General features: G+C 38.5%; 1 protein-coding gene across 2 annotated transcripts in view; it reads right to left on the reverse strand.

Annotated features, from left to right (window-relative positions):
• Positions 1-13,973, reverse strand: part of ANAPC4 (anaphase promoting complex subunit 4) — a 33,605-nt gene that overhangs the window by 16,651 nt on the left and 2,981 nt on the right. For both annotated transcript variants that reach the window (XM_045474359.1, XM_045474357.1), the window contains exons 2-15: positions 13,532-13,637; positions 11,668-11,800; positions 9,820-9,894; positions 9,671-9,697; positions 9,533-9,577; positions 8,828-8,912; positions 8,051-8,155; positions 6,434-6,517; positions 5,255-5,341; positions 4,782-4,846; positions 4,011-4,053; positions 3,825-3,901; positions 2,271-2,371; positions 2,137-2,188 (exon numbers count right to left, since the gene is read on the reverse strand). In XM_045474359.1, the coding sequence (XP_045330315.1) occupies positions 2,137-2,188; positions 2,271-2,371; positions 3,825-3,901; positions 4,011-4,053; positions 4,782-4,846; positions 5,255-5,341; positions 6,434-6,517; positions 8,051-8,155; positions 8,828-8,912; positions 9,533-9,577; positions 9,671-9,697; positions 9,820-9,894; positions 11,668-11,800; positions 13,532-13,637 (1,085 nt within the window). The remainder of the gene's footprint in view (positions 1-2,136; positions 2,189-2,270; positions 2,372-3,824; positions 3,902-4,010; positions 4,054-4,781; positions 4,847-5,254; positions 5,342-6,433; positions 6,518-8,050; positions 8,156-8,827; positions 8,913-9,532; positions 9,578-9,670; positions 9,698-9,819; positions 9,895-11,667; positions 11,801-13,531; positions 13,638-13,973) is intronic.

Consider the following 13,973-nt stretch of genomic DNA (forward strand, 5'->3'; position numbering starts at 1 on the left):
TCCCAATCAATACTCTGACCCCTACTGCGGGCAATCCCTGCTGTTACAGGGTAACATCAAAGTTCTCACTGCCTCAATTTCCCCACCTATCACCTAAAATAATAATGCTACTTCATCCAAGGGATCAAGAAGTAAAATGAACTACCCTTAGTTCATATTGAAAAGTGGTCACAGAAAGCTTGATATTTCATATTTACTCTCCGTAAATATGGTTAGCCAAAAAATAATCAACACACAGGAAAAGCAGAGTCCTTTCTCCTCTCGTTTTGTATTCTTAGCACAAGTGTCTACAACCTCTACCTTCTAAAACCCCATTAACATGGTAATGGATCGGTGGGGAGGGGTGCGTTATAAACTCACGAAAACAAAGAGGACGGCAGAAAAGAAATCAATTTCAGAAGTGTCAGAAAGGGCACATGACTGATGAGGCTCAGCAGAGGCAGCTGCATTTTAGAGAATCCGTGGAGAGGAACCCGGAAAGGAGCGATCCACCCCGCAGAGTCCCAGGGACTCTCAGACCATGGACATGTCAGGTCCACAACAAACGAATGGGGTTCTTCCAAGAACCCGAATAAGCCGGGAAGAGTGGAGGTGGCTCTGTGTGAGCGCTGGCGGCCACAGCCAGCTTTGCGCTCCGCACTCAGGCCGGCTTTCTGTTGCCCCTGCGTACAGACCTTCCACGCGCTTTAAACTGCCTCATGAATCAAGAGGAGGAAATTGAGCATCAGGTATTTGAAGAAAGCTCGCAACCAGAGACCAAGACAAACTCAGGAAGTGGAAATCCTTCAGGGGAACAGCACACTTCTAAAAATATCTAATTAAGGTCCACAGGGATGTGAAAAGATGTCATCTACAAAACAAGAGCATGGCTTTGAAAATGATTAAAGAACTAAGAAAACACTTTTGGATGGAAAAACTAGGACTGCCATGATGAAGCATTCAATGCAATGGTTCAGGTAACAGTCACGTCCTCCACCACACCTCGACTATTTATTCCACAGTTCACAGCCTACACTGTCACCGGCAACTGGAACCCTCTAAATCTCAATGTGAAGCATGCCACTCACCAACAGCCACCTATCTTCCCAGTGACCTCTCTCCAGGACCCCAACCTCCGTCTCACGAAGACCACTGCCTACTGGTTCCACCACCTCTCATCCTGCCTCCCACCCACACCAGCTCCCCGCTTCCTCCTAAACCAGCTTATATTCAAGGTTCATTTTAATCATGCTCTGGTTTTAATTCCCTCACTCCCCTGTTGCTTCCCCTCAGTCACCAGGCCTACCAAATCTGACCGCTCACCTGCTCCGTGCCCCAGCACTGTCAGCTGACCCCAGCCAGAGAAACCCTGCAGCCGTGGGGACGGCTCTCACTTCCACACTCATTCATAAGCACTAACCAAGGGCCCTCGGCACCACCAGCAGCCGCCTGTTTAGCCGCCTGTTCACCCTCCCGCTAGACAACTGGGTCACAGCTTTTCCTTTATTCCTAAACCACCTCCCCACCCTTACCTTCAGCTGCCGACAGAACATTCCTATTTCATTAAGACAATCAGGACAACGGGAAGCGACTCTCCCCAAGCCCCACGTGCTCACGTACTAGCATCTGGGTCCCTTCCCACAGCCTTCTCTCCTGTAATTGCGGATAAGCTCTTGTTCCGGCCCACTCCCCGATGCACCGCATGGCCATCCCCTCCCACACTCCTGCCCCAGCGATCCTCTCCTCAATCTGCCAGCATCACTTGTTCCCCTTTGAGGAGAACATGGCATCATGTATAAATATGCTCTAACTTATCCCATCGTAAGCAGACAGACCCGACAGCGGTTCCCAACTACTGGCCATTCCTTTACAGCCAAACCCCTCAAGAGACATTTGCTGTTTTCTTTGCATCTGCTCTCGTTCTGTATCTGCAGAGGGGCTCGGAGGGAGGCTGATGGGAGAGTAAAATGCCACTCTAATTGGTGAGACTCTTGTTATTAGCTTGTTTAATTATCTTTAAACTGTAAAGATACAGTTTTGATAAAAACTTAAAAACTCACTTTAAGAAAATCATGACAATTTGCTGGGTTCTTACTTCTAAAAAAAAAGAGTAAAGTGTTCTCAGGTCAATGACGCCAGGTAACCCCTCATACTTACTGAAGAAGTTCATTTGCCTTGAGTATGAAAGAACCCACTGCAGTAATAGCATCTAAAAAGAAATAAATAATTACATGTCATTTGTCAAATGAGGAAAGCGTAGTTTAATGTATTCTATGGAACAATTAAGTTACCTTCGATTCCTGCAGCATCCAGTCCAAGAGGTTCGTATTTTTGCTTCCATGAAGCCATTCCTTTCAGTTCACTCAAATGGTACAATAAAGACTCGGAGCCACTATCAAAATGGAGCAGAAATAAATTACTGTCACTACCATCATCAAGGTGGCAGACACCGGCTACCTTGCCTAAACATTTCTAAACTTCCAGAAATAAAAACTGAAAGCAACCTTAATTTTCTTTCTATGAGAAGTAATTATTTCTCAAAATTTTCTCTAAGACGGTTTGGTCATCGTGACTGAGATGAATATATGACCACGAGGTTAAATTCTGTAAGATCAAATTATGTTCCACAGTCAGCCCTGGCACTTTTCAGACAGTCATGTGGCCATCTTATTTCACCCAAAAGCCATCAGTGTAACATTCAACAAATATTGTTTAAGCTCCGACTTCAGGTCAGGCACTGTGCTACGTGCTAGGGACATAATAGTGAACAAAACCTCATGGCACTGACAGCCTAAGGGGGAGGACAGTCATGGCCACACAGTCAGGCGGGGTATTATTCCAACTACCATAAATGCCTTGGAGGAAATGCGTATGATGCAGGTGTAACGAAATAACCTAATTTGGGGAATTAGGAAAGACTTCTCGGAAAAAGTGGTATTTGAGCTGAGACCTAAAGAGTCTGAGTGAGAACTGGGTGGGAGCCCCTCAGAAGGCAAGACAGATGCAGAGAAGCCCTGGGTAGGAAGAAAAAATGTCAAGTCTGAGAAGGTCACCAGTGTGCATGAAGCAGAGAGGCAGGCATGTTAAAGGCCACGCAAAGGTTTTGGTCCTAAGAGCCACAAGAAAGCACTGGAGGTTTTTAAGTAAGAGTGACATGATCAGAACTGCTGTGGGGAATAGATTTGAGGGGCACAAATGTCCTTGTGGACCGGAAACCAGGCCAGAGGGCACCGCAGTGATCCAAGGGACAGGCGACGTAGAAAGGGCTAAGCACTCAGCATAAAGGAATTTATCAAAATTTAAGTGAAACACTGAACATTCATATGCAAACTGCTTCACCAAGGGAGCTGGGGATAGAAACAGAACAAGACTTAAAGGTCAGAGACACAGTCTAATTGTGACACTTTGTAACTTCAGGCCAGCCAAACGACCATTCTGGATTTCAGTTTCTTTTCGTGTAAAAAGGAGGACAATAGTTATCAATACCTTGTCAGGGTGTTAAATGCACAAACAAATAGTATGCTTGGTAAACTCTAAAATGATAAACATATTTAACTTCACTGCTCAAAAAAGGGTACATCCCTTTTTCAAAATATACCTCCTGGTTGTCTGGCTGAGAAAAGCCCAGATAGAGAACCTAGACTGGTAAAAAGATGTCTGAAAATTATTTGCAGCATTACCATTACCGATTCTTTAAAAATCTTGGGCACTCTGAGATTCCCCTCAAGTGCCAATGCAACAATTTTAGCTAGAAAAGGCTCAAAATGAGAATGCCAGATGATGAAGGAACACCGACACCACGTACATATAGATGCAACACCAAAAATTCGACACCACCTTCATACCTCTGTAAGTGACTTATAACCAATTTTTGTATACTGGAATATGATGACTCTATAGACTGGCCAAGCTTTTTTAAGCCCTAATTAAAAGAAAAAAATATATTTAGCATATAAGATATTGCATGCTGCTCTAAAAAAAATTAAGCACGTGAACATAGCCATTTACATAAAAAGATACTTTATCTGCACCTTTACTGTTAACTGGTTCATTAAGAGGGTCTGAAGTTCAGCACTACAATGAAAAGAAAAGTATTTTTAGTCTTCTCCATTCAAAATGTGAATGCATCACTTAAAACTTTTAAATTTCAAGGCAAAAACATTTTTAAACAAAATAAACAAAAAGAAATAGTCCAACAAAAATTAAGACTTTGTTATACTCACAAAAGGACAGAAAACATGAAACAATAAAGTCCAGAAACAGACTGAACTACATTTAACAGGTACTGAATGCTAAAACAGCATTTCAACAAACCCCTAAGGACAAAGTGTGATACTCAATAAATTATGCTGGGCAATTATCTAAACCTTAAGAGAAAAAGAAGTCAGTCTTCCACAGCATATAACCAAATAAATCACATCTGAAACATGAGAATAGAATATAACATAAACCATAAAAACACTCTAGAAGAAAATACAGATCAATCTTTGAATACTCTTAAGATGGAAAAGGCCTTTTTAAGAATAACATGAAGGCAGATACTGCAAAGGAAAAGACTGATCTGACCATATAAAATTAAATGTTTTTATACATTTAGAAATATATATATTACAGACACAGAAAATGATTACATTTACATAAAAAAATACACAGAAAAGTCTAGAAAGATATATACTATTTTTTACTCTCGTGCACCAGAATTTTCTACTTTTTTTTTTACAATGAATATGAATTACTTTTGAAATAAAAAACTACTGTAAAAAAAGAAGAAAAAGCAAGGGCAACTAATGTGAGTTTACTACCTTGCTTTCCCCCACAACAGCAAGTGCATGAATTCATCTTGCACTGAAGTGGTTGTGCTCTTCTCCTAGACAAAATGGATAAAATAATGACGCGTGTTTTGAAAATGATAAGCATATGTGTGATTCAAAATTAAAATTACAGGAGCAGGACTCCCTTCCTTTTCCTTAACCTTCCTTCAAATCCATATTTAAACTGATTACGTGAATTATCAGTTAACGGAAAATGGCCGGTCAGCTCTTCCAACACCCCTGGCCCCACTCTCCACTCCACAACCTGTCCCCACCTACACTGTACCAGTGGGAGGAAAGCCTGTCCTCTCGGGAAATAGCGTGAGGTCAGACCGAGCCATCTGCGAGAAATCCTGACCTTAGCCTTTTCCAAATCGGACCAGTTCTCCCCTGGCATCTCATAAAGCAAAGGAGGACATCGTGCACTCTTTCACTCCTTCCAGGGAAAACGCCACCAACAGTACCTGAACGAACTTGGTGAGACGAGAATCCATCTGCATCAGTATTTCTTCCCAGGCTTCACACATACATGTTAGTGACAAATTTATATACTATTATCAAGAAGAAAAAAATAATAAAACAGTAAAAAAAATATGTACGTAAATCAACGTGCTAATATATGCTTTTTATTCTCAACTATCTTAAAGAAATCCAGAATTTACTTTCAATCATTTTTAACTCAGCCTGAGAAAGAGAAGACCACAGCTAATGCTTGATAATCACTTAACCATCAAACATTCTGAAATTAAATTTTTATCAGGTAAAACAGACATCCTCCAGCTTTTTATGTATGTTTCATGTACACTAACCGTCAAAATGCTGGTTTAGTCAGCTATTCAATTTTCAAACAGAATCCTTAAAAAGACACTGATCTCCAGAAATCTTTCACATCAAGTAAGTCAGTGACTGCGTCAGACTGAAAAAGGAAGGACCCAAGTGTTTGTAGCTCCTCTGTAGAGGGTCCATTTCTAGACATCTGGGCTGGCCTCGTGTCTTGCTATGACCAACAAACAGAACTGACACTGAGTCCAAGGCCTCAAATGGTTTCACACATGTCCACTTGCACTCGACATCCCTGCTGAGGCCACCATGTCACAAACAAGCCTGGGCGAGCCGTCTGGAGATGACGAATGTGGAGCCACCATGAGTAAGGGACACTGAGACCAGCCAGCTGACCACTGACACATGACCAGGGCCTGCTGAGATGAGCTATACCTGGCCCAGAACAACAGAACCTTTTGCTGAGCCCAGCCCAAATTGCTGGGCTACACTGACCTACAGTACCACAAGCTAATATGGGGTGGGTTTATTATGCATAAAAAGCAAACTGGTATGAGAGCTGTTTTCCATAATGCTTTATTTGCAATAAAAATTAAAATTCAAAAATGTTATTTCACTCACAGGAATATTTTCAAAAGATTTAAACTACTTTTTTCTTTCCTTCTGGAGAAAAAGAGATGGGTGGGAATAGATTTTCAATTAAATCCCTTTTTCTTGCTTTAAGGGATATTTATTATTAGATTATCAAATAGACATGTTTACACCACAGATAGTTAGCTTTACAGAATAAAATCTGTGTTTTATTTATAGACTGTTAAAAACTCAGAGTAAATATTCACATAAAACGAGACAGAAATAAATACCTGTAAAAGAGCTGAAATATGAGTAAACTTTCTAGCCATCCGCGTTACTTCAGGTAAGAAAGAGTACAATAGATTGGTTTCAAGCTGTAAAATCAAAATAAAGTGAGTTATAATTACACACTTCTTTTAAAGATTAAAAAAAAAAAGTCCCTCCCAGCTCAAAAAAAAAAAAAAAAATCCTACAGTTTAGAAGAGGAGTCGAGGTCTAAAGACGATGACCGAATTCTGCTCCATTGGAGCCTAACGGAACAGAACCTTAGGATTTTCTAATCTGCCATGTTTAGCCGGGCACAGCTCACCCTCTCTAGGTTAGCAATCCCCTCTCCATAGCTAAATAAAGATTACACACTATTTCCTAACACTATTATGAGGAATTTAAAAAATGATTACAAATACATATAAAAAGTTTTTTAAAAACTGTATGTTCCTGATAAACACGTATTAAATATCTACTGCAACGGTACAAGAATTATCGATCAATAAAGCTGTTGTTTAAAAGAATATCCATTACAAACTTCAAAGAAATAATGAATCATTTTAGTATAGCACCAAATGCAATCCTAGAAGTCCTATTTCCACAGAACTTTAAGAGGAAGAGCAAATGTGAACAACTATTCCAGGGAATCAGGAAGTCCAGGGTCCCCCCAAGCTCTGACAGAACGATGAATACCGGAAAGCCTCCTACACAGAGCATTCTGCATCATTTTGTTCTACTTTTGTTTGGGAATTCATGCATCCTGAGGCTGAGCGGCTGGGTTATCTGGTATAAAAATCTAGGGAAGGGACATCTGGCTGGCTGAGTTGGTGGAACGTGCGACTCTTGATCTTGGGATTGTGAGCTCGAGGCTCACGCTGGGTGTAGAGATTACTTAAAAATAAAACCTTTGAAAAAAAGAAAAAGAAAAAAAAAAAAGAAAAAGAAAAAAAAAAAGAAAAAGAAAATCTAGGGAAGAGTTTCTTAAAGGCAAGGGCACAGTCTAAATACTCCATAGAAGTCGACACAGTTTCCACAATCTACAATACAAACAGCATACAGCACAGAAAGTTTTTGCCAGCATTAAATGTTCATCGTCCATGAGAGGAAATGTGTCGGTTAAGAGCACCGACTCTGGAGCCAGACTGCCCAGGGTCACTTCCTAAATGTAGGACAACACCGAGCAAGTGTTGAGTTTCTCCGCGTGCCCGTTTACTTATCTATAAAGTGGGGATAATAACAGAACCTACCTATTAAGTGGCTGTGAGGATTCAAAAGGACTACAATGAATCACTCAGTACTTGGCACATATTAAACACTTAATAAATATTAGCTATTATTATTATTAGGACCCGAGTCCTAAGAACACACTTGGTACATAGATAAACTGGTTTAGCAGCCAATTAACATGGTCATTAATAAACCATCAAAACACTGTTTCCATGAAAACTATACTGGGCCATGGTAATAACAGTGTTCACTAGAATAAGATTCTAAATATGAGATTTAGAAGCTCCAAGCTGTTGTCATTTTTTTGCTTTGTTTTAATAACCATTAGAATCCAAAGACGAGGATAATAAAAACCTATCAAAACCTTACAAATCTGTATTTACTCTCTGCTGCGACCAAGTTTCAATACTCACCTGGAAGTATGAAACCTCTGAGGCACCACCTGCAGAAACCTCTGTGACCACGGATAACGATTTCAAATCACTAGATAAACATAATGCAAGACAAGTACCGACGATCTGTAAAACAGTCAAATACCCTGCTCTGTTTAGTATTATTGCTAGTTTGCATCTGCTTACAATACAGGAAACAAAAATTCACAGAGCTCTGAAAGCAGAAACACACATGCCTGGCTCCTCCCACGCATGTGGGACACGAAGGTATGTGTCTGCCTCGCCCACAAGGAGACACACACGCACACAGCCCTCCATCAAGGTCCCAAATCAAGTGTTGGAGAGCCAACGATATTTCCTATCCCTCTCAGGAATGGCAAGAAGAGGACAGAAAAGCTAACAGAGAAGACCGAGACTTAACAACCACAGCAGACCCGGTACGAAGGGAAGATGGCTTCTGTGATGTTCCTCACACCCCGATCACAAACTGTAGCTCCCACCCGGACTACAGGCTGCAAAAACATTCAATCATCATCAAGTGTGTCCCACACATCTTTTTGTTATCAAAAATTTGACTAATTCCACTAACAGTCCCTGTTCTTCATAGATACCATAGGACTACTATTTTATCTTAGTAAGAAAATTATTGTCCTAACATTTAACAATAAAGAATTCCAATAACTGAAATGGAGAAAAAAAAGGCTAGTGTCTCATTCTTTTTCCATAAATCAGTTGGCTGGTGTATTCTAGGCGGTATATTCTGAGAAATGGTATTGAAAATTTTAAAGGAAAACTTACCCCCGTGACTCGAGCAATTTTGAACATTCCATACGCATAAAGCTCAATAAATCCAGAGCTTCCTCCAAGGACAAGAATATTCAGCCTAATTAAAAGTAATGCAACAAGCTGAGGACAACAGAGAAGATCGAGTTCTTAAACTGAGACAGAAATTGTCCTTGCTCTCAAATAATCTGCAAGCTGAGGCTCCCCTACAGGAAAGCTGAAACACCAAATTCTCCAATAGTTCATATTCAATCATAGTAGGCATACTCCTTTTTTCAAAGGAAGATAAATTTGCTCTAGCCTAAAAAGCATCAGTTTACAGTAAAATAAGGATACAGTATTTTCACAACCACTGCATTATATACTCTCAATCACAACACGATCCTTTCTAACACAAAGTGCCATCGGCTGTATCATGGCTCTGATGCTACGTGTATATTAAAGGGGCTTTAAAAATTTGGAATATTTAAACTTAAATTTTAGAAACTCCAGTAACTTCTACCTCCTTTACTTATTAAAATAAATCAAGGTACAGTATAGCATTATTATTATTAACTTGACACAATCCAAGACCACACAAAAACAAGTAAATGATACTAATGCCTGTATACTGTTCTGAGGTTTGTCAGCAATGAAATACCATGACAAGTAAAGGAACTGCCCTTGAAACAAGTAGCAACTTAAAGACATGAGACTTGTTAAGATCTTTGCAAGATTTACCTGACGTCTCCCAAAAGCTTAATAATTTCATCAGAATTTTCTTCACTAAAATATAAAAATAAATTAGGTTACCTTTCAACTACATCTTTCAACTAATAAAAGATTATCTTTAATTGAAAACAAAAAGGCAGAGCTTACCTAAATATTTTTGAGGTGTTGCTATAACTAGAGAAAAACAGAGACTGGTGTAAAAACAACAGAAATGTATTTTTTAAAACACATGAGAAAAGTATCACAGTATTAAAAGTAAAGAGAAACCTGCAATGAAATTAAACTCTGATACTTACTTTTTTGGCAGTGTAGGTAATTTAGGTAAGAGAAGATTTGATTCATCTTCAGCATTATAAAAGGATGTCAGAACACTGAAAAGAAAAGCAGAGGCATTACAAAAATACCAAAGATTTTACCTGTCTTTCCATTAAAAAATAGTATTTTTAAAAGAAATACTCAGTTTTATATATTATACGTTATGAAGTAAACAGATGCACACATATTTTAGTATTGTAAAACAGTCATTATGGCAATCGCAAACAGGAAACAGAAAAGTAGGAAATTCCTCACTTACAAGGGTCTTTATTTCTGCCAAAAAAAAAACAAAAAACAAAAAAAACCCAGCCACTTTATACTTAGAGGAACAAATATTAATAAACAATTTTCTCTAGGTATTCAGTTTCAGATACTAAGAATTTATGATATTTATGAACATATGAGTACCAAGAATAATTTTAGAGAACACCGCAGTTACTATATCATTTAACTGCGGGTTCAACAGCTTATATACATTTGGGGAACTGACAACCTGGCAGGTGTACGAGATGATACTATGTATTCTGAAATACAGTACAACCTTGGATTGAGTGTAACTTGTTCTGCAAGTGTTCAGCAAGAGGAGCAAATAGTTCTAATAAGTTTTAACTTGATAAACAAGAGAAGTCTTGCAATACGAGCTGCACCTGACACCAAATGTCACATGATCATAACTGAGCCAATGGTTCTTGAAATGTGCTTTGATATACGAGTGCTTTGGATTACAAGCACGTTTCTGGACCTTGCAAACCAAGGGTTTAGTGTAAGTCTTATTTATCCCCTCTTCTGAATTCTACCTCCATATTAAGGTTAGTAATAAATGAGTGAAAAGGTGAAAAAGTGGTGGCCTGGCAAACCTTTTTTCCACTTTCATACAAACTAGGTGCCCTTTGAGACCCTGGAATCTCCATATTATATTTCTAAATTATTAGTAGAAAGTATGTTAGGGATACACTTAGCAGGTACCTGGAATGTCACAGAAATGACACGGCATACTCTGCTCCTCTAAGCATCTATATATTCACGTGATCATTTGCTTACCCTGATGATGATGGGTAGCACATATCTAAATTTGCTATATTCACTGTTTTAACTATAGTGAATTTCAAACACCACGTTACATCCTTGTTATCCAATTCTTCACAGACCCGCCCTTAGTTAATCTGATATTAACTTAAAACTTAATTAGAAAGGAAAAGCTACTGAAAACAAAATTACCATATTTCCTAAAAAAAAAAAAAAAAAAGAAAAAACCTTTATTTTCAGTATTAGCTAAACCCATCTATCCTTTACACCATCTTTACTGCAAGCCTGGTATATTATTTGATTGTAGACTAAGGCAAAAAGTTATTTTCATGAAGCAAGGAAACTATAAGGACCATGGATACAGAAAGAACTCATTTAGCATCAGAACAGAGTGCTCAATTTAGCACTTTTTGTACTCAGGATATCTACTAAGATGCAAAAAAACAAAGCTCTGCCAAAAATAGATGGTGAAAAGGAAAACAGAACCTCAATTTGCTAATTAGTAATTTTAACATCTATTACTTGAAAGTATAAATCACTGATATAGACTCCTAAAAATAAAAAAGCAAAGAAAAATCTTAGCCATTCAGGCACTATTGGTCCAGAAAAGAAAACACACATTTTTAGAAGGAAAAAAATCTAACAGAGCATTAAAAAATGTCATTGTGATAAACTTAAAACCCAAAGTTAAATGCAACGTGTCCATGGTCAACACTCAGAGAGTCTTAAGTCTCCGTGTTAAAAAACAGAAGCTGCACGACTGCCCTGCTGTAACTATCGGGGTTCTCTGTTTAGGACTCCACCTGCTTTCTGCAGTCACTTCCATCCAATGCATACAAGAAACTGGAGCCTCCACGGAAAAAGAGTGCAAGCTTTCAGGTTTTTCTACATCACACAGAACAATTTTCTTGGTGTCGGCAAGAGCAAAGGCCAAAACTGAAACAAGAAGAAACAGTCAGGATAAATTATAGCAACGTTCCAGAAAACTAAAAGGCTATTTCACTTCTTGTCCAGTTTTACGATTTCAAATGCATCATAATCATAGAAATGATTTAACCTAAAAATCCTTCCTCTAAATAATATTTTAAAAACTGAAAGATATCTTTGCACATAGTTTTGCTGTTATCTAAGCTTATTTGCAAATGCTCCAACGTTCATGAGCGACCTACTACTCTCTCATGTGCTGCACTTAACATCTTACACCTCAAAGCCTCTGGACCGGAACCCTGTTACCAAGCGGAAGATACAGAACAGGTCTCAACAGATAAACAACAGCATATCACCAAGATTTGCTTGTCTTGGAAGTAATTCCGTCTGCTTGGTTCTTAGACGGTTTTATATTTCTTTTGTTTCTAACCCTTAATGAGAAATAAGGCCATCAAATACTGAGGTGAGTTCTTCCTTTCACTGTGGCTGAATTATATTGTACAGTTTCTCCACGTAAGTCATTGATATCTTCGTAACAAACCAAATTTAGGAATTTCTAAGTAGACGGCTTTGAGTTTCATTGTATACCAACACATGCAATTTAGCTGGATGTGAGGCAATCCAGGTCTCCTCTTCAAAACAAAGTAAAGAAATCCTGAAATAATCACTACCTAACAAAACTTTATTTCACTGTCCGAAAACACAAGGCATATTTTTTAATGATTAAGAAATCATCTATCTATATGTGTGTGTGTGTGTGTGTGTGTGTGTGTGTGTGTATACATACACCGTGTAATGACCATACACTGACTTTCATGATTTATATTTGAGATTCTAGTGTTTTTGGATGAATAGTACAAGATCTCATGATGTTATTTATAAAAACCCTCTAATTGTACACATACATTTTTTTTTTTTTTTTAAATAAAAGATAAAACAAGAGCTGAATAAATTGAGTACAGCCAGAAACAGCTGAGGCTTTCAGGGTGTTTTTGCACACTCATTTATATTTACAAGAAAAGAAATGAGCGATGTGGAATACATATCATTTTACAAAAACAATTCAGCTTTTCTTCTTAAAGCACCAATGGTAACAGATGAACTTTAAGCTGTACAATTTACAGCATCTTACCGTATGGACTGTATGTGCACAACAGCTCAAATAACTACTGTCATTGTAAAACAACAGGGAAGGAGAGAGTTCAGTTGTCAAAGCCATAACAAGCTACAAAATAAAGGGCACCAGGAGAAAGGTCATACAGAAATGGAAGGAATGGGGTCAGAGCTGAGAGTCCTTCGGGTGAGGCAAGCATTCGTGAAGACAGAATATTTATGAGCCACACATTCAATGTTAACATACAATTTTGGGAGAAAAGGCCACAGTGGCACTGAATGGACTAGTGAATGGAAGACGAAGCTTGGGCCATCAGTGCAGGACAAGACAGAATAAAGAATAAAACCTAAGTATTTTGCATATTCCATCAGGTTTCACTTTAGGAGTTATCTTTGCCAAGAAGTCAGATTTCTCTTTAGAGAGATCTCTGCCAAGAAACAACATAGTAAAATTAATCTCAGTTCTATGAAAACACTTTAAAGCATTCCAAAAAACAAAGTTTCCAAACTGATATTAAGTATACAATAAAAATATAATAAGCACAATAAATTCTTTCTGGAAATAAGATTCCTTTACAAAATTCTTCTTGTGAATAGTAATGTATTTTTAAATAATCCAGTTATTACGTTTGCCATCTGGTCTCCAAGCCAGGCAGGTCACCTCCTTTCCTGTATTTTCATTTGGTGGAAAACTCCAAACTCGATGAAAACTTGCAAGTCGATGAAGTAATACCTAAGACAAAGCAGATACAATGGCAAAAAATAAAAACTCCATTTCCAAAGATGAAATAAACCTAGATCCCTGCTATAACATCTTTAAAAATAATCTCAAGTAGGGGTGCCTGGGTGGCTCAGTCGGTTAAGCATCCGACTTCGGCTCAGGTCATGATCTCGTGGTTCCTGGAGCTTTCTGCCATCAGCGCAGATCCCACTTTGGATCCTCTGTCTCCCCCTCTCTCTGCCTCTCCCCCACTAACATGGGCACGCACAAACACACACTCTCTCTCCCTCTCAAAAATAAACAACTTAAAAAAACAATCTCAAGCATAATATTTACTATCAGAAGAAA

Source organism: Leopardus geoffroyi, chromosome B1 (genome assembly GCF_018350155.1).
Source record: "Leopardus geoffroyi isolate Oge1 chromosome B1, O.geoffroyi_Oge1_pat1.0, whole genome shotgun sequence".
NCBI lineage: Eukaryota > Metazoa > Chordata > Mammalia > Carnivora > Felidae > Leopardus > Leopardus geoffroyi.